This window comes from Acipenser ruthenus, chromosome 3, assembly GCF_902713425.1.
Source record: "Acipenser ruthenus chromosome 3, fAciRut3.2 maternal haplotype, whole genome shotgun sequence".
NCBI lineage: Eukaryota > Metazoa > Chordata > Actinopteri > Acipenseriformes > Acipenseridae > Acipenser > Acipenser ruthenus.
The window spans coordinates 87,581,822-87,603,195 of record NC_081191.1 but is presented as its reverse complement, the minus strand read 5'-3'; the positions used below and the strand labels follow the sequence as shown (position 1 = coordinate 87,603,195).

Genomic DNA, 21,374 nt, shown 5'->3' with positions numbered 1-21,374 from the left:
AGTGACTGTGCCTATAGCAGAGGGTACTGTATGTGGGTGTTTCATATCCAAAAGAATACTGTACAAAAACACTATGGTCTACTGAAGTGTACTGCAGTATACAAATATGCACTGGAGTTGAGGTATATAATGGAAAACTATTGTCCTGAAGGAGAATATAGTGTTTGATGGGATTATATTTCCTGAGGTCATTGATCTTCAGTATAGATCCCTATTTCTCAACCAGCATGCAAATGTGATTTGGGGTCTTTTCCCAGGATGAAGCCCAGTTGATGTGAACATTTTAGCAACTGATGGGCCCTGCAAATCAATATATACTCAATGTACTAAAATAAAGAATGTTTTGTTGAACATTTGTGCAGAAACAGTGTCAGCAGACATTTACTGCACAATGATATGGCACTCGGCAGCAGGTTTCTACATAAGAGAGTTTTCCAGCGTTCTTTTAGGTGCCCAGCGAATTGATCCAGAAACTTATTGCCAAAGTCTAATCAGGAAAATGACTTCATTAAATCTCTCATCATGTGTAAATGGTTAATTATGTGCGGTATAAACAGAAGCACTATGGTTCTTCATGGGTAACTCAAAAACAATACATTTGTGAGTAAAGACATAAAGAACTGTGGACTTCGTCCCTCTGTCTTTATGTCTCCCCTCACTCATTGATTATTTTTACATAACCCACTTAGAACCATTGTGTATCCTCCATGTAATAACTGAGAACTCACTTGTTGACCCTTTAGCCCAAGGAAAATGTCTCCAGTATTTTCTGTTAATGTTACAAAACTAGTAAGAAAAATCTAGATTTCATTGACATTCTTCATATGTTTTTCATATACGGTATAACACAAAATCTCTGTCCTACTTAAACATTACTAACTTCTTACTGTACCAGGCAGGCACAACTGAAACTGTTTAACAAAACACACTGGCACTGGAAAGGTCTGTGAACTACAAGCTTTCACATAGAGGCTGTTTCTGTATGACAGATGTATTGCAGAAAGCATTTTCAGTAAAGGATCATGAACCAATGCATGTGCGCTCAAAGCATGAACCGAATTCCCCTTCTGGTTATGAGGCAGTACAGTGCAGCTGGTTGAGAATTTTTTTTTTTTTTTATAATTCACTAAAGCCGCTGCCACGAGCCAAATAACATCATAACAGCAGAGACTAACAACAGAAAAGTGGAGCAGAGCTTAATCCTATAGGGACAAACAAAGGGATCATTGGAATAGGCAGCCTTAAAAACATGTATATAACGTCCTTCATGTACAAACACCCCAGGGCACGGCACAAATACTTTACAAACTAAAACAAGTTCTAAACTACTTGGGGGCAGGGGTGCTTTGTTTGTTTTAACGAGGCTTTCTGATGGATCCATGGGCAAGATCTTTTCCTAAACATGGTGTTTTATTTGAATTGATGATGCCGGTAGGGCTGCATCCTTGTAAATGCAATGAGAAATGACTGAATGGCTTTGCTCACTTGGATCCATTGCAATCAATGCAACGACAATCCATTAAAGGGAGAAAAAAATGGGTCAGATGAATTTTCTCTTCTGAAATAACACTTAGCTGACTCCCCTAAAGAATTCCCGACATGTCATCCCAGATTAGAGTCATTTCCAGCAGCAGCTGGGGGTGGGCGGTGTGGGAGTCACTTTCCGCTTCAGACAAACTCCTTCCCATGACTTATGACTCTGTGTGAGTGACTGATTGTACATGAGAAATGCTAAGAAAAACGCCTTTCTTGTTCTGATATTATGAACAACAAATTCTTGTCTAAATTATAGGGAATATTTTAAACATATGACTCCAGTATTACAATGTTGTCCTTGTTTATTGCAATGGCAGGCATTTCTCTAAATATATACATGCATGTTTACTATGCCTATATAACAAATAGAAGTGCGTGACAGGGAAGATTTATGGAATTAGTTTTGTTTGCTACAATCACTTTAACAGATGAGATGTTAAATCAATGTCCTATTGTAAGTGACTCTGCATATAATGCACAGTTCACAATCTACCTATGAAAAGCACTTTGTGATGGTGGTCCACTATGAAAGGCGCTATATAACGATATTATTATTAAATACATATTGGACCAAATTCATTAAATATTCCAGTGCTCCATTTGTTATTTAATTGTTACTCAATCATTTGGCCCCATTTGTATACTTGCAATGCAAGGCCTGTCTTGGCATTAATTATTTAATCTCCACAGTACATCCTGTAATGAATCCTTAGGCAAGCTACTTTACCTTTAAGTGGACAGTTGCCATGTTGCTAATGATTATACACGCCCCCTGTTTGATCTGCACCCGCAGAGTGGGGCAGTTAGCAAGTACTGAAGAGCTGAAGAGTTCTAATGAGAACTTATCTTAATTATACCTTTCATTTCTTACATAACTGTATTATTAAGCTTGACATGGTTAGCAGATAATGTAGACTAGGGTTGTGTAATGTTATACTACAATAAAGTACCAAACTTGTTCTTTTTTTATCTCAGAGCTCCGTCTGGATTTCTTTTTATCACAATGACTTCTTAGCTACATATATAGTGAAGCATGAGATAGCAAGGTTTTTCATAAGCTATAGCAGGATAACAATGACACCACTCGACCCATTTTTATCAGCAGACAATATAAATTCTGGGAACTTTAAGCAAGCCACTTTGGATAACAGCTTGTGCAAATTGCAGTCCATACTTTGTGCACTCTTCATATTGTAATGACCCTGGGTCTGCTGTAGCCGCGTTCGGGAAGGTTCTGTGACCCAGGGTCAAAGGTTAAAATGCAGCAGGTGCTCAGTGACGTCAGAGATGGGAAAATAGCCACCAATCAGAAGCTCGGGACCTGGTTGCAACATTGTTGTCACAAATCATGGGATAAAATATTGCAAGAATCAAGGGATCGAGAGTGGGAAGCTGAGCGTGCTTGGTATTGGTGGCTGGTGCACCAGGGGCGTGGCCTGGACGGGGATAAGTAACTGGCTGCTGAGACAAACAGTGTGGTCAGGTGTGAGACAAACTGGAGAAGAAACAGCAAAAGAGAGAAACTGGACAAAAGAGAACCAAGAAAGAAACCGGAGACTGTACTTAGTTGGCTGAAGCACACGGCCGAAACAGTGTGCTTTTGAGCTTTCTTTTCTTATCTTATTTGTCACAGTCTGAGTAGCACTGCACTGCTCATCTGTAGCTTAATAAACCACTGCATTGAAAAACCTGTGTGAGTCTGCCTTCATTTCCACGCAACGCTACAGTATTCTTTATGTAATATATGTGGTGTAGGCACTTTATGTATTGTTGTTGTTTGCATGGCATCAGTGTAATCATTTGCATGTTGTTCCTGACAAATAAATGCAAAGGTGGCACAAGAATATGGTTAACTTTGCATTCTTTCCAAATAAAACAGTGTGTGTTCATATGGTGAAGAGTAGTGGTACACACTTGTTACAGAGAATGTGTGAAAGAATGCTACTGTCACAAACTATTTTGAGAGAAACGTGTTCATTTATGTATTTGTGTCCTGAGCTGTAAGAGCTCACAGCAAATTGGTCTGCTTTCCAACAGTGTAAACATGTGGTAAGAAAAATTATTCTGAACATTATAGCATACCATCATGTGACACCATCAACGTTAACTTATAGATAGATAGATAGATAGATAGATAGATAGATAGATAGATAGATAGATAGATACTAGTTTAGAGTGAGAGTTCACAGCAACTACAAATTGCCTTGGGTTAGCTGGCTGTGTGAATTCCTACAGAGATGAAAGGATCTTTGTAAAACACTTAAAGAAGTGACACGGAAAAAACAAATCAAATAAAAGCGGCCGGGTTAGGTGATTGGCCCAGATGCGATGATGCATTTGCCCAGTCACCAATCGCGTGTAAGAAAGAGCAGAATAGAGAAAAATACAGAAAGAGAGAAACAAATATCGTGCAGACTAAAAAAAGAACAAGAAAAAGATAGAGAATTGACAGTGACGTGCTCAGTGTTGGTTCAGTTTCAACGAATGACGGGACTGTGATGAAAGTCGAAAGCAAAGCTGGGACGTGAGAGAAGCGCTGGGTGTCTGTCTAGGACAAGGGAAACACAGACGCGCTAGACCCAAAACTGCTATGAGCATATATAATTGAGACAATCGAACTGGGAGCATCCGAGCACATCCAGGAGGAGCTGTGGTGTACTGTCACACAGGCGCTGGCTCAACACAAGAAGTCGAAGCTTTGTGACACGATAATAACATGCAAGGGCAATCAACGAAAAACATTTTGTGCTACTCAAAAAAATGTGCTCTCTCGTTGAATTATGTACTGCTTTAAAACAATGGGTCTGATGGTCTGATGCTTGCATTTGTTTATTTTTTAACAGAACGTAGCAAACTGGATGTTGTTCGAGACCCAGCTTCGAAGAACGTCCTGATAGCTTTGTCAGGTAAGATATATCTGACATATTTTTGTTCTGCTTGTAGCGGTACTGACGCTGAGGACGCCCACTGACTTATAACTATCAAATAATAATAATAATAATAATAATAATAATAATAATAATAATAATACAAAAATCGAATCGAGTGTTTGAGTCTTGTCATCAATCATTTATAAACCGTAAACACTGCTGCGCGTTCTGTGGGGTAAATGTAGCGTCCATACACTCTCGTTATCACGTATCCCAGAATGATAATAATGTCGCTTTAGAGTAAGAGAACCCCGTAAGCCGTATCGACCCACTCCTCTCTGAAAGCTCTGTTATTCAGTTACAGGTGCTGCTTAGAAACCAGTTGTGGGGTTGAGATAAAATAAAAACCGCACCGCTCAGGTCCTAAACGTCACCGATACAGGTGAGCCTACTTGAGAAAGCCTGGGAAGTCTCCCGTTTTGAGACGCGATAAGGAGTTTGCCGTCGCTCCCTAAGATCGTGATTGATTGCCAGATTCTGTGAGTGACGTGAAGTGGAATCGCTTCCAAAATCAGTGTGTGGGAATACATATTGCAATAAAGAACTGTCAGTTAACGAATTCACAGTAATGTGTATTGGTACCACAGCATAGTACTAGATACTGAAATACAATACAAATACAAAAATAAATCTTTGGGGAAAATGCATTACTGCGCATATCATCTCGTTTTTTGAACACCATTGAACGAGTAACAGTATAGACCTGAATCTTCAAACAAAACCATGCTGTTTATACCTGTGTATCTTAAATGTGACTATTATCCCGAGTTAATAACACTTTTGTCTCACATAGACATATATTGTATGGAGACCCAAGGTTTTAAAACTGCAATTTTACAAAACTGCTAACAAGCAACTTGGAAAGTTCAATCAAATATTCATAGGTCTGATTTTTAAATAAAGGTAACATTTTACTTTCTCAGTTGTTTTTAAATAGTGCTTTGGAATAAAGACCTTGATAAAGATGTATGATGAATATAGCTGCCTAGTACAGTAATTGGAAAACAGAGTGGAAAATATAAGCTTCTCCTCCTAGTGGCTGCTGAGTTAATAATACTGACGTCAGCACTGGACTGTATTTCCCTCTCAATTGCAGAGCTTGCTCTTTGGTTGAATGGTAAGATGTTGTTCTTTGAGCTGTGAGGTTAGGGGATGAGATGCCTGTTCATTACACCATGTGAATTTACAAATCAGCTGCTGGATCATAAACTATTTAAGCCGACAACTTCATATTTTCAGTGTTATGGCAACTTCTGGGGCAAAATCTTAACAGCTCCCTTCACTTTGACCTGTGACCTACAGTATTTGGGTCATGTGATGTTTTGGTTTCCAGATGATAAAAACCTATCACCTACTGGCTTCATACTTAGCACACAGCTGTATTCTGTGATCCTCTCGGTCATGTTCGATCATTGGTACCAAACACTTTTGTGCCAGTTTTTGTCTCAGCCTCTTATCTCAGAAACCATTTGAGATAGTGAATTAATTTGCAGGGTTATACAGTATATACCCTGTATGCTAGATTACCTGTGACCTAAGAAAATGTATGAACAAGAGTAAATGTCCTTACTCTATCTCCACTTCATTTCCAACTGTGTCCTCTGGTCCTGTTTTCTGTACTGCGTTAAAAGCTTCGGTTAGGCTTAAATATGTTTAATGACTTCCATTAAGTCTCCTCTAATGATTATTTTGTTCCTGGCTAAGTTAATTACCTTCCTTCAGCCTATCTTCATAATTGACTCCTTTAAGCCCCAGATTTAGTCTCTTCGCTGGACTCTTTCCAGGGCTGCAATGTTCCTTCAGTACTGTGGTGATCAGGTTTGGACACAGTGCTCTCAGAGCCGTCTTACCTGTGCATTAACACACTGGTGAGGCAGCACACTGCATAAAGACAGTACACATGTCTGTTATTGTCTTCATGTTTGTTACACAGCTGTATTCCTTCCAGTAAAGATTAACCTTTTCACTGTTGCATTGTTTTAACCCCTGTCCAAATCAATGATACTGACCACATTTGACATAATGTCTTTATGGATGGTACACTGCTGTTTCTGTGATTCTAGCAGTAAAGTTCCATTGCAGGAGGTGTCCAGTAGAAATGTACTATTTCACAACCTCAGTGACACTCTGTGTTTACAACCCCTGTGATCGTATACACCATTCCCCTTTTGATTGCGCCCCCAGGGCTGCTTTGTTATTGTTCTTTGTTAGCTTGTGTAATGTTTGATGGGTTTTTAATCATATTGGTCACCTAGGCAGAGCATCCCCATTCCAGAGAGCTGAATGAATGAGCTGATTGCACTGCATTAGAGCTTCGGCCTGACACAGTGTGCTGCATTGGTCTGCCACTGTTTTACAATGTGGCCTTTTACAGGTACCTATGAGACCACAACCCTGCAGTGTTCTGGAGTGAGAGTGGGACCCATTGGAGTTACTACTAGCTCGAGGGTGACCCAATACAACTGCCTGCTGTGAAATGCCTGTTATCTACACTGCTATCCCTTATAAAAGTGTACCACAGTGAATTTCCCCAGTATGTTTTGCAGTTTTCCGATGATTGTACTGTGCATTTACCATAGTTTACCCTGGTTTGCTATGTTTATTAATGTGCTTTACCATACCTTGCTGTTCTTTACAATGCTTACCTATGCTTTATGATGCTTTCACTGAGCTTTATTACACTTTACGATGCTTTAGCCATAGTGAACTTGTATAATGGATGCTACAGCTTCAAGACTAAGAAACACAATTCAACCATGAAGTCATTTTCAGTGCTCCAGATAAGGTTTTGGGTCTGGGAGTAACTTACCCTCTAATTTTAACACTGAGAGAGAAAAATGTATTTTCAGGGGGTAAAATGCAACTTTACCTTGAAGTCCTGAGTAATCTAGATAAATGCTGTACAATCTTTAATGGTAATGGGGTAGGCATTAAAAAAGAGCCTTCCATTTTAACTGCAATGTTACTTTGAACTACTGTACAACGAGGCATGTGTTTTGCAAGGTTCTTTATCGGCCCAGTGCATTTTTTTCACGGTATCACGCTGACTGTTAATTAATTACGTTACTTATATTATAACATTAAATTCTTAAACTCATTGAACATGTTAAAACTTCAGTATAAAGCCATACAGATAAATAAAATAAGGAAATACATTAATAAGTTATAAAACAGTTAGTTTAATATTATAGGCACCTTTTTTTTTAGCTGTTGCCTCTGACGATGGTTCCAGTTGGATTTGTAGCTGGACTGGGGTGTTTACGCTTCAACTTGTGTTGCTTCGAAATGCTCTTAGTCTTACTGTGATTGGCTGCAAAGACAACAGGGCTAGCCAGAGATTGGATAATATTTGTTGGGTTGGTTTTTCATGTGTACAGTTTCCTAGTAACTGAAGACTTTGTATTCTCGGAGATGTAGTTGTTAGTGGAAGTTTAAGGGGAGGTAGACAAGCTGTGCAGCAAAATTGCTATGCATATTTTTATGCATATATATATATTACAATTCTGTTTAATGAAATTGTGTTATTGTTCAACAGATCAATATACAGCAATGGAAAGATTAAAGGTGTTTCTAACAGCCATGTTGAAAATATATATAGAAACCCTAATTATGTTATAACCCTAACACCCTCCCTCCCTCCTTCCCAACAAAGACAAAGAAAGAAAGAAAGAAAGAAAGAAAGAAAGAAAGAAAGATCCTAATAAACTAACAGAAATAAAAGATAAATTAGCAGTTAAAAGATATAAGGGAGGACGGTCACCTGCTACCATTCCAGACAGAGAAGGCTGAGGAGGTTTAATTTGCTTTGTATTACATGAGAGTGATACATAATTAATATTAGTAGTCAGGGCACAGAGGGGATTTGAAGACTGTCAAAATATGATAAAAATGGTTGCCATGCTGTGTAAAATTTCTCCACAGAACAGTGTATTTAATTTCTAACTAATTACATAATATCCCTGATCCAGTGGATATGTGACGGTGGGACAGTCTGTTTCCAGGTCTGCAGGTTTAATCGCCTAGCTAACAAGGTAAAAAATGATTTCACTGCTGTGGAGAGAGACAGAGAAAATATATATATATATGTATTATTGTTTTCAATTATAGCAGTATGGTGTCACAATTGCATTACTTAGATACGTTTTTCCAGTTGTAGAAGAACATAAACTAGGAGATTATTATTATTATTAATTATTTCTTAGCAGACGCCCTTATCCAGGGCGACTTACAATTGTTACAAGATATCACATTATACATTATTTCACATTATACAGATATCACATTATTTTTACATACAATTACCCATTTATACAGTTGGGTTTTTACTGGAGCAATCTAGGTAAAGGGGGATTGAACCCACAACCCTCCGGTCAAGAGTCAAGAGCCCTAACCACTACTCCACACTGCTGGAGATTACTATGATTACATTTTTTTGTGCTGTTTGCCAGGTCTACAAAAGCAATGACAAGGCATTACTGTGGCAGTTAGGATACATTAAAGCAGTGTATCCATGGCTACAAGTGCAGCGCCTGTTTCTGCAGTGGAGAGAACGAGATGATTAGTTTGAAGAGTGGGTGTCTGAGGAGAACAGGGGCAGATATGACAAGACTGAGGAGGTTAGGTGTGGGGGAGGCACTGGGACACACCATCCCGAACTTGGAGGTGGAGAAACTGACACAGCCTCACAATCTGGGGGAGGAGACAGGCCAGCCTGTTCATGTTGTTTAAAGATTTGGGTGGTCTGTATGCAAGAGGTTTGATCTTTAGATGGGAGACTATAAGCTTTCATGTCCAATTGGAGCATGGAAAAATTTAAATATTTTTGAAGTGTTAAAAAGTTTATCATTTTTCCTAAATGTCCTAAACTAGATATGCATGTCGTCTGTAGTGTTTACACAGCGATCATTTTCCAAGTACACATCAGTGTTGCACACATGTCGTCCATGAGTGTGTCATAATGGAGGGCTTCATGTTGACTTTTGATTGGTAACAAAAATTCCTAAAATGTTAAAGCCTGAACTTTAAGAACATGTTTAATCCTCAAGTTTAAATGTTCAGGAAATTAAACAGAATCTAGCATCCCTAGAAAGGATTCTACCCTTATAAAAGTTTCTTCTGAAAGCAAAGTGTAACATACAGGGATTCAAATAAGTGGTCCACCGGTTTGCAGGTCCGTGTGCGGCTCAGACTTCATAGCGTAGCTCGTGAGTGCAAATGTGAAGCACACATTGTTAAAAGAAAAGGAACAATCCTCATGACACAGTAAGAGAACGTCGATATTTTCATTTGAATTATATTTGAATGTTTTTTTCTATAAAATCTTTTTAAAACAAGCTGCAGTCATCACATAATAACATCACATAATAACTCGAGACAATACTGTAGTACCTGTATAAATTCCCTGATTGCCTAGCAACCCAGGCACAGCACAGTTTAGAGATGTGCAAGACAGAGCTGTGTTTCAAACCTTAACTAATTACATAGTTCTGTGTTTTTCTACCTTGTTAATGTTATATTGATCTCAATAAGGAACAAACAGATTCTAACGGTCCACATATGAGAACTCCCCGATAGTTTTTATTTGAACCCCTGGTAATATAGCACAGTGTAAGCACCCTAAAGCATTGGTAAGCATTGTAAAACCCAGAGAGGAATGGCAAACCATGGTCAGCTATGGTAAATGGAAATTGGAAAAGCATGAGAAATCTGCGAAGAGGACTGCTTAAGGGTCAACCAAGCAACCCCACAAACCTCATTACATGAGATGAGTTTGTGGCGTGGAGTCCGGAAAGACGTTTTCAAATTAGACAGTGCTGTTGACAGACTGGCGCTCTTGGAATTCATGGACGTTTGCCTGCTGGAATAATGCAATTGCTGTTCATGTCATAAAGGCGGTGAAGCGAGTCCCTGGCAGCTGAAAAACGCTGTACAAACACAGAAGGGCAGGCATGATTTACATTGTTAGGCATTTCAGCCAGTAGTGTCAAGGAGCTGTGAACATGGTTACCCATACTGTGTATAAGCAACCTTGACCGCGAGTGTGTGTTTATTGATTGAAGTGGGGTGCAGGCTGCCATTTTAAAAGCGCAATACAAAGGTGTTCAAACATGGTTTTGTGTTGAGGGACACCCCTAAACACGTCTTGCAGGACAGTTTTAATGAATGGTTTTGTTAAATACTGTTTTATAATGCCCATTTTGATTAGTCAGATCAAGTTTCCAGTCCATGAAACCTTTCTCGACAGTTTTAGACATGGGGTTTATTAGCCTCTTCTCATTTTTCAAAGCACTGTTTACCCTCAGAAAAAAAAACAGCGCTTATGTGAATAGGGCTGGTTGTGTATTTTGGCACTGCGAGTGTTAACAAGCATGTCTTCTCCACTGGCTGTTCTGGACCCTTGCCCTGCCATGAATGAGAACAAATAGGTCTTTCTGCTCCCATGCCAGCATGTGACTCGGGTAGAATAATAGGGAGACGATGCCATACCTTATTGAATGGCAGACTATCGGTTGTTTTGCCACAGATGCACTTGGGTTCTGGCAGTCTGCGCATGTTCAGGGCATGAATTGGGAACGATTGTTGAGTAAATGAGCACAGTGCAATCTGCTTCCCTGAGTGCAGGCTCAGAGAAAAACAGTGCAACTTCCCTGTTAGGCCTATGTTGCATACTCCTAACTAAAACATCAAACCTGATTAAAAAAATGTGCCCCCCCCCCCCAGTATCCTCAGAAGAATGAACCGGTACTTAAAGCAGTCTCGTGGTTCAGTATGTCGACAGAACCCGTATTTATTTATGTACATTGGAATCTATTCACAAAGTGCTTATTCCATAAAGAATGTTGTTGTTTCTTTGTTTTTTTTTTTGGTGAGGTACTGTACGTGTATATGTTCTGAATAAAATAAAACATTACATACTTTCCTGATGAAGCCAACACAGTTTCACTCTTCTTCTTCTTCTTCTTCTTCTTCTTCTTCTTCTTCTTCTTCTTTTTATTTATACTAACAGGAGCTGATATCCATTCTAAAAATTACAGTAAATGTACACTGTAATTTGCAGTTTTCCCATGCATTTTCCAGTTATCCTATGCATTTATCCTTGTTTACCACTGTTTGTCATGCTTTTTAATATGCTTAACCATACCTCTCTGGACTTTACAGTGCTGACCTATGCTTTACCATGTCTTCACTATGCTGTATTACACTTTGCTATGCTTTTACTATGGTAAACTTTTATAAGGGACTTAACCATGAGGGCGTCTTATTAGAAATATAGAGAAGCCTAACATTTCTTAGGTTATAACCCTGAGCCGATATGCAGAATATTATGGGGCTGTTTAAAAGAGAGCTAATTTTATGGACAGACCTACATAAGTAATTTTTATTTTACATCATATGCATTGTGTACCACAATAAATTTCAAGAATACAGTGGGCACTATACATAGAGGTGCTGATGAAACCATTGAAGACATGATTAGTAACAATGTGGTCTATATGGAAATCATTCTTGAAAGCGTTCAAAAATCTTATTTTCTATATTCTGGTCTATCGGTTGGTTCACAGGTTCAGTCTAACTGGTTCCACTGGTTCAGATCAGCTAAACTAATTAATTTTGTTCAGTTCATTAGGATGTTCTTGTCCTGAAATTAATCTGCTTGAAGTGGACTAAACTCCATTGAGTCCAAGCTTGTTCTGATTGTAGGGACAGGGACTAGCTGCTGTGTGTGCTGCAATGGAACTTTTCTCTGCTTTCAGAAAACACACACACACTGCAAGATAAAAAGAGAGTGTGAATCTTCTCATTTGAGTGAACCCCACGTTCCACTCCATCCACTGATGCTGTTACCTGTGTATCGAGTTTGCTTTGCTGCAAGATCAAAGTTGTAATGGCTTGGCATGTCAGCCTATTGCATTGAATAGAGAGGAAAGGGCAGAACATTTTACCATTCCAATAAAGACCAGGCTCTGCAGTCAAGAGATAGGCACATAATATATGCAGATGTTTGCATTGCTAACTCACCAGCTGCTAAGAGGAGATGCATTCCATTCTCCCCCTTTTTAATCAAATCTTGTCCTTGTGCATGAATACAAGTGCATGCCTACTAACCTTCAACGTCAAGCTCATCCCCACAACCACCGGAGCAACTTTTAGAGAGTCATGTGTCTCGCAAGCCAACATACCTGTCAGGATTCTTTCCCGTAGGGTGTCACTGTAATGGCCTGGTAAGACAGCCCATTCAGTTTAATGGACACCAAGCGCTAAGACGAACCCTTACCCTATAACTAAAGAGTAAGCTCTGTAGGCGAGAATCACGTACAAGTCTTATTGCTGATGGCAGAATTATTAACTTGCCAGCAACCGGGAGGAGATCCGTCACATTCTCCCCCTGCCTAATGAAAGCTTGTTGCAAGATCATTGCTGGCTGTACAGATGGTACAGGGGAATTGGGAGGTCTCTCAGCTGCCCAGCCCAGTCTTATTACACATTCTCCTGGTGTGGGAAAGCAGTGCGGTCTAGCAGTCAGAACAAATGAATTAGAGCCCGGAGATTGTGGGCTTGAATCCCAGCTCACTGTAAGAACGTGTTAGACAGTATCCAGCATCAGATAGGGGACAGCAGTATCCGCACCCACAGGTTTGCAGGTAGACCAGGGCTTTCATTATAGTTATTGCTGTATTACTGCCACACCTGTCACACTTGTATGAGAGCAGTGCACTAAAGATTAGCCTGTCTTCCATTTGTGGCCTTGATTCAAATATGCCTTTAAAATTAAAACGGTTTTAAAATCTTAAAAGTTGCCAAAGTTACCTTTAGCCAAAACTTTTGGAGCAGCACAGAAACCAGGACCAGATTAAACACAGTTGAAATTAAGTGGAGATATATTTAGTACAGAGGGGGGTGGTGAGGGCATGGAATCGGTTACCTAGCCATGTTGCTGGTGCTGAATCACTTGTATCCTTTAAAACTCGACAACATTTTGAGATGAACCAGCTACTAGGAAACAGACGAGCACTGATGGGCCGAATGCCCGCCTCTTGTTAGTGAATTTTCTTATGTTCATATAAGTAGCAGGTTGGACCCCTTATACAGTCTCTGAATGGTCAATATCAAACTGAAACGTGTTTAATTTACCTGAGCACACAACCCACGCATCTTCCTTGTGTGCAATTCTGCTGTCCCCATTTTGCTGCAGGACACTCCCACAGAGCTGATTCATTTCCCAGGCACTGCAGGGCCACATCCTGTTCTTATGACCTGGGTCCTCACAGTTCTCCCCTCTCTCTGTCTCTGTCCCCCCGTGTAGCAGTGATGGGCCTGCGGGTGCTCCTCTGTGTTCTTGCCCTCCAGGTTGTTAGGACCCTGGGCTGTCCAGCCGAGTGCCGGTGCTACAGCCTGACGGTGGAATGCGGCTCAATCGGGCTGAGAGAGATCCCAGCTGATGTCCCTCCAACCACTCAGGTAAGCTTTCCCAGACACGGGCTGAGACTCCCCTCAGTTCATAGTTGGGACCTGTACTGGCTGAATATAATGTGGCTCTGCGTATAAGGTTTTGATGTGAAGGACTTTGCAATCCCTGTTTGAAAAACAGTTATATAAATCAGAGAGGTTTCCCCAAGTAATTTTCTTTGACATGTCTCAATGAAAACAGAAAGAAACCTGTTCGAATTGAGAAAATACAATAAAACATCTGCCCTATTAGAATAGATATTTGCCACTACCACGTCTACAAAAATGTAAATATGCTTCATATAAAGGAACTTGGGATTCATTTCAAACACTTTAAATAGGAAAATAAATCAACGTCTCAAAAAGTCTTAGACTGCACATATACTTCAGATGCTTTTTTGTACAACAGCAGAGTGTAATGAAATCTCCCCTTGATCCTGGTGGTAGGCTAGGGTCCATCACACAAGAGAGCAGGGTCTGGGAGGATAGCAGGCCGGCTAGGGAGCTAGATAGGAGGAATAACAGCTTCCTTACTTTTATTTGAGCCTACATGGTAAATCAGGTTCCAGTTAGAATAATATGTTCTATTATCTCAGTAGTTACTACCTTCACACATTGGAAAAGGTTCCCACTTCCAGAGTTAATCTCTTACATCCCTAAGGGCTGAACCTCTCTCTCCTTCTGCACGTGCTCACTGCATGCAGTCATTCAGAAATACAGAAACACTCTTTATTCGCAAGCAGGCAGAACAAGAACATCGTCAGGTGTGCAGCCCAGACTAGAGTGCAGACAGACAGGCAGCAGCTTGAGAGCGCAGGTACAGGCTGCTGTACAGGATGTGCTGACGAACAGACAGAACCTCATATCTGAAATACATAAACACAGTGTTTAGAACCGCCCTGTATTCAGAAACTGGGTTAATGTTCACTTTTCTTTCTCAGTGAGAAAAACCATTAACTTTGCACACTGAACATGCACGAGAATAACAGCCATATTCAGAAAAAAAAAAAAAAAAAACACTTGGCGTGATCATGCTCACGTAAGTGAGCCATGGTTTTCCACAGTGAGAAAGCACACTCAAGGGAGCATTAACACTCCAGGGTTGTTTCTGAACAAGTCTCCTGAGTTCACAACAGATTGCTTCCACTGTTGACCAGGAGAGGGAGACAAAGCTAAGGGTACAAAAGGACGCAATTCAGGGTCAATTTATGTATAGTGTAATACCGAAGGCCCAGTTCAGTTAACTGATATATTATCCATAACTATGAAATACTACAAGGAATGTAAGTCTCCCTTGCTGTGTCTGCAGACCATCTTCCTGCAGGATAATTCCATCGGTCAGATCCGTCAGCAGGACCTGTCTCATCTGGGCCAGCTGCACTACCTGTACCTGCAGAACAACAGCATCTCAGCGCTGGAGCCTGGCGCCTTCCACAGCCAGCAGCAGCTGCTCGAGCTGGCCCTGAACGGAAACCGCATCCACCTGGTGAGCGGCGACGTCTTCCAGGGTCTGGAGCACCTGCGCATCCTCTACCTGGCAGGGAACCAGATCACACGGCTGCACGACTTCACCTTCCGCGGGCTGCAGGTCAGGGGCGAGCTGGCTTACTGGTGGGGAGGGGGTGTGTGGGGGAGCAGATTGTCAGAAGCGTGTCAGTGTGGTGTGGTGTAAAGTTCAGTGGGCATTCTGTGGAGACTACGGAGGTTAAAGGGGGTAGAGGAGGCTGTCACTATATATAAGCGTAAGTAGCGTCAAATGACATCTGTACCTTTTTGTGAGTATACTATGGTACTAAATTATGTGGTTTTGAAAAAAAAAAGATGATAAGTCTGTGTTATGTTGCTTTCACCCGAGTGCAGGAGCTGCTCTTCAGTCTAATACAAAAGTGAGAAACAAAACAACTTGAGGTGTGTGTTTGACTCTAGTTTTTTCCTATTAAAAAATAGCAACTTAAATGCCAGAATATTTGTCTTTCATTTGCTTTACCTAGCTGGGATTTACAAGGATTCATTATGCTTATTACACTTCGTTGTGGTTTTACTATGGTAAACTTTTGTAAGGACAGGTCCCTCTATGTTTTGACTTACTCTCAAGTGTCTGTCTGCCCCTCTGTGTTTGAGTCTCCCTCTCAGGTGTGTCTGTCTGTCTGTCTGCCCCTCTGTTTGAGTCTCTCTCTCTCACATATATCTGTCTGCCCGTGTTTGAGTCTCTCTGTCACGTGTGTCTGTCTGTTTGTCTGCCCCTGTGTTTGAATCTCTCTCTGACATGTGTCTGTCTGTCTGCCCCTCTGTTTGAGTCTCTCTCTCTCTGATGTGTGTCTGTCTGTCTGCCCCTCTGTGTTTGAGTCTCTCTCTCACATATGTTTGTCTGTCATTCTGTCTCCCCCTGTGGGTCTCTCTCTCTCACATGTGTCTTGTCTGTCTGTCCTTCCTTCAGAGGCTGCAGGAGCTGCACTTACAGGAGAACAGTGTGGAGCTGCTGGGAGAGCAGGCGCTGGCCGGCCTCTCCTCCCTGGCACTGCTGGACCTGAGTCGCAACAACCTGCGCACCCTGAGCCAGGCCTCGTTACGCCCACTCGCCAGCCTGCAGGTCCTGCGTGTCACAGGTACGGGGCGCCTCCTTCACAAAATACTGTCAGTGTCTGTTATGTAAAAAGTGTGTGAGAAATTCGCTCTCATGATTAGAAGTAGCCACTGAACACTTATAAACATATTCTAAGTCATTAAATCTAAATAAAAAAACAACATACCAAAAAATGTATTTAATCTGTTGGTATAAAATGTGTTGTGGTTTAAACATTTTGAAGGCTTTGTCACTGATCTACACTCAAAGATAACATGTAGGTGCTGCTAATACTTACTGCTGTTGACATGACTTCTAATAAGAACAAAATGGCAAGGGTGGTACACTAAAAATTGCATTCTGTTCATAGGAATATCAAATATGTTTACTTACCTTGCTGACTATCCATGTTTCTCAAATATGATTTCCTTCCTCATGGCATACTTTTTGAAACATGCCATTCCTTGTGTGTGTTGCATGGGCTCATTTTCTTTTACAAAAGTAGAAAAACACCTGTGAAAGTTACACAATTAATTCAGTAATTAGTGACTGCATAGTGTAGTAACTGTGTTAACTTTCCCCTCCCTTTCTCCCTGTGTGTGCGTGCAGATAACCTGTGGCGTTGTGACTGTGTTAACTCTCCCCTCCCTTTCTCCCTGTGTGTGCGTGCAGATAACCCGTGGCGTTGTGACTGTGTTAACTCTCCCCTCCCTTTCTCCCTGTGTGTGCGTGCAGATAACCCGTGGCGTTGTGACTGCGCACTGCACTGGCTGCGGAGCTGGATCAACGAGGAGGGGCAGCGCCTCCTGAGCTCTGCCGAGCGGAGGCTGGTGTGCGCCGAGCCACCTCGCCTCTCTCACCAGAGCCTAGTGGAGGTGCCAGGGAACAGCCTCGTCTGCATCCCCCCTGTGGTGCAGCTGGAGCCCAAACACCTGACTGTGCGGCTGGGGGAGAACGTGCGTGTGTCCTGCCAGGCCTCCGGCTACCCCCAGCCCCTGGTCACTTGGAGGAAAGTGTCTCAGACCAAGGCATCCCCCAAGGTCTCTGAAGAAGAAGGAAGAGGTGGAACCATGGAGCCCAGCAAGGGGGTCCGGGGGGACCGCTTTGACCCAGACACGGGCAGCGGGATGCTCTTCCTGAGCAATGTGACAGTGGCGCACGTGGGCCGCTACGAGTGCGAGGCCTGGAACCCAGGCGGCGTGGCCAGGGTGACCTTTGACCTATCGGTCAACCTCTCCTCCTCCTCCAGCCAGCGCCCCTACCCGGCAGTGGACATCAGTCAGGAGCCTCTCTACGACTTGGACAGTATGGACTTCAATGCCCTCAGCATGGCCACCCAGACCACCATCGCCATTGGCATCTCCATGCTGGCCCTCACCGCCCTGCTCCTCATCGCCATGATCTACAGCCGGCACCGCCACCGCAAGAAGGGCCCGAAGGAGGAGAGCATCCTCTACGTCAACGACTACTCGGACGGGCCCACCACGTTCGCCCAGCTGGAGGAGTACCGCGACGAGCGGGGCCACGAGATGTACGTGCTCAACCGCAGCAAGCCCGTCTTCCCGGCCAGCTACAGCGGGCAGCAAGGAGAGCTCACTCCAGAGCAGCTGCAGGACCAGGCCACACAGACTGTGGTGCCGGAACTGGGAGAGAGGAGTGGGGAGGAAGGGGAGAGGGGCGAGGAGGCACTCTTCATTAACCAGAGCCTGATGTTTGACACGCACATTGCCTACGAGATCCACTGCTGATAGACTGGCAGCAAGAATTGCAAAGGCATTTACTGATCCCTGGGATTAAGGAATAAACTATGGGGGGGGGGGGGGGGGGTGCTTGACTGAAATATTTAAAATCTTAAAAGGCGTTGACAAAGAGAACATGAACCAATACTTCAAGTGCAGCACAGAAATGAGGATCAGTGAACACTCGGTTGGAAATCAAGTGTAAATAGACTCTTCATGCTTCTTCACACAGAGTGATGAGGGTATGGAATAGGTTACCTAGCCATGTTGTTGATGCTGAATCATTGGGATCCTCTACTCTGTGCTGGATTAACAAAGATCATGCCCAGGCCGCATGCATGGCATATTAACAAGATGAAGTCTGTTTTTTTTTCTGAAAGGGATGCTTATGTTACAGAAACCCCACAATCCTTGGTTTATATTCCAAACACAATTGAAGGTTGCAAAAGATTTGCTCATGATTATTTGCTGATGATATATGGGGTTTGTGTTATAATTATCATTATTTTTTTCCAAGAAAACAATAACTCTTTGAACATTTGTCTTTATATTTAGTTTATGTTGAATTGCTGAAAAAAAAAACATGGGGGAATAAGTACACCTTTAAATAGTGCTGGATTTCAAAATCTAAAGGAAACTTTAAAAATTCTTTCAGATTGAATTAGCTGGAAAACAAAAGTATAATTCTTATTACAATAAAACATATTTCTCTGGAGTAAAATAAAGCGGGTGTCCCATCAAATGACCTATTATTCCTCAATTATGCTTTGTTTTTCTTTGCATCTTTTTGATACTGCCATTTATAAATATCTGAATAACTGTCCCAGCACTACTTTACAAGGTGGAAAGGAGCAGTGTTGTGGGGCGCAAACACAGTTAGTCTCATAGGAAATCACACATTGTGCAGAACTGTGGAACACTCCATGTGACTTGCTTCACACTCACTTTTAGGAATGTCAGATTCATATCATTAAATGTTTAAACTTTACGATTAAACACGTTTAACAATGAACTTTGCCACAGTGGGAACTTGTACGCAATCAAAAGATGTCTTGAGAAGCCCTCCATTAGAGTGCTGTTACTTTTTTTATGATGCACGACAACATTACAATAACATTCATGTATAACATTATTTATTCAATAATACATACTTACCCTGCACACATCATGTTGTATAAAGACTAAAGCTGATCTGTAGATTTTGTCAGGCACATTTTGACAATGGTTAAATGTTTAGGAAAAATTATAAAATAGGCAATAGGCATACAGTTTCTTATTCAAGGGGAATGCCAATATGCAATGCCAGGTTGACTCAGGGTTAGGGTTAGGGTTTGGGTTGGGATTAGAGTTGGGGTTGGGGTTAGGGGTTAGGGTTTAGGGTTTAGGTTTAGATTTAGGTTTGCATTAGGTTGTGGTAAATTAATAAACTTTAAAAACTTGTAGTGTAAAAAACTAAATATAGCAACCACATGCTGTAACTTGTCCTTTTAGTTCAAACACACAGTAAAGGTAGCTTGTAAGGTTTCACTATAGCATTAATGCAAATGGCAAAAAACACTGGAACTGTTTTGGACTATGCATACTGAAAAAGTTAAAGACTGTAGTGCCATGTTGACATAGAAGAACATCAAACCACTTTCCTTCAAAATCCAAGAAACAACAACCATCCCTGGATTTGATTTGATTACTTCCAACCATGATTTTCTCTCAAATCTCCACCATATAAAGGAGCGTAATTATGCTGTTTATTGAGATTTTCAGTGCAGCTAGCTAGAATTATGTTTAAAGGCCTTTAAATGTGTGTGGTATTTGGTATAAATTCTAAAGTCTGCTCACTTCTTTGTCTATTCAATAAGCACTCTCAAGAATTTAATTGAGCCCTGGGCATAAGAATAAACTATTACATTGAGCCCGAGTTCCAAGTAATACGCATATATACTGTATATCTCATACCAAAGATTCTCAATCGGATTTAGATCGGAACTTTGACTAGGCCATTCCACAACCTTGATTTTATTCTTCTTTAACCATTCTGAAGTAGATTTTGATGTGTGTTTTGGATCATTGTTATGTTGGAACGTCCAATTGCGCTTTAAAGCAAGTTTTGTAGCAGAGGGTTTCAGATGATTCCATATGCTATGGAATTCATTTTACCATGTATTGGAACTAAATGTCCTGTGCCATTAGAGGAGAAGCAGTCCCATAGAAGGATATTACCACCTCCATGCTTGACAGTAGGTATGGTGTTCTTTTCTTTGTACGTCTCAAAAGACTTTCACCAAGCGTAATGAATATCAGCGTGACCAAATAGCTCGATTTTTGTTTCATCACTCCACAAAACCTTTGACCAGAACTCCTATCCATCATTCAAATGCCGTTTTGCAAACTTTAAGCGATTGTCCTTGTGACGTTTCCCTAAGAGTGGCTTTTTCCTTGGTCTGCAACCTTCACCTTGCAATTCTCGACCTGTGGTTGAAATGGAAAACTTTTGACTGAATGCTGTAATTGGTATCATGTTATGAATGTAATTGGAATGTTTTGATATATGTGAGTGGTTGGCTTCTACCTAATTGCTGTTTGATTTTAATTGAAAAGTTATGGGCTATTCATCTATCAATTAAATGAAGAGACGAAATAAGTATTAACAAAGTGTTATATGAAGATTTAAACTTGCCATTAATCTGTTAATTGATATTATGATTGAATGTAATTAACGATAACCTGTATAAAGAGAGTTGCTGCTCATATTTGATCTACGATCTCTACAATCGCCACCTGACGACAACTCGTTCGAGTCGAAACGTGTCGTGGACGTGGACTTTAAAATCTCCTGTTTGTCTAAATAAAATGAAAATCATGTTTAATCCTTGAGTTAGTGTGTATCATTAAGGAACATTACGGAGTGTGCGACCTTAACTGTCTCTATCATCCTGAGTCATGGGAAATTGAAGTTTGAAGGACTATCCCCTACTTATTGGCATAAGTTAAGAGACAATCACTTGTACTATAGACTTTTACCTTACTGTGGTCGGCACCTTTGTATATTGAAGCATTGTTGTGCACTAAAGGTTACATTTTGACTTTTGATATGTATATTGACATTTAGTTATTTCGTTGAAACCCTTCAATTCCGCTTGAAATCTGTGGTGGACCATTTTT

General features: G+C 41.2%; 1 protein-coding gene across 2 annotated transcripts; it reads left to right on the top strand.

The window, feature by feature from the left end:
• Positions 1-3,911: 3,911 nt before the first annotated feature.
• LOC117435474 (leucine-rich repeat-containing protein 24-like) lies at positions 3,912-18,940 on the top strand. 2 transcript variants are annotated; one of them, XM_034058659.3, is made up of 5 exons: positions 3,912-4,442; positions 13,774-13,925; positions 15,223-15,501; positions 16,351-16,519; positions 17,212-18,940. In XM_034058659.3, the coding sequence occupies exons 1-5, from the start codon at positions 4,352-4,354 to the stop codon at positions 18,222-18,224; spliced, it is 1,704 nt and encodes a 567-aa protein (XP_033914550.3). In that variant the 5' UTR covers positions 3,912-4,351; the 3' UTR covers positions 18,225-18,940. The 2 variants fall into 2 exon arrangements, with proteins under 2 accessions (XP_033914550.3, XP_033914549.3); XM_034058658.3 differs by having other exon boundaries at positions 3,913-4,442; positions 13,771-13,925.
• The last annotated feature ends 2,434 nt before the right edge of the window (positions 18,941-21,374 follow it).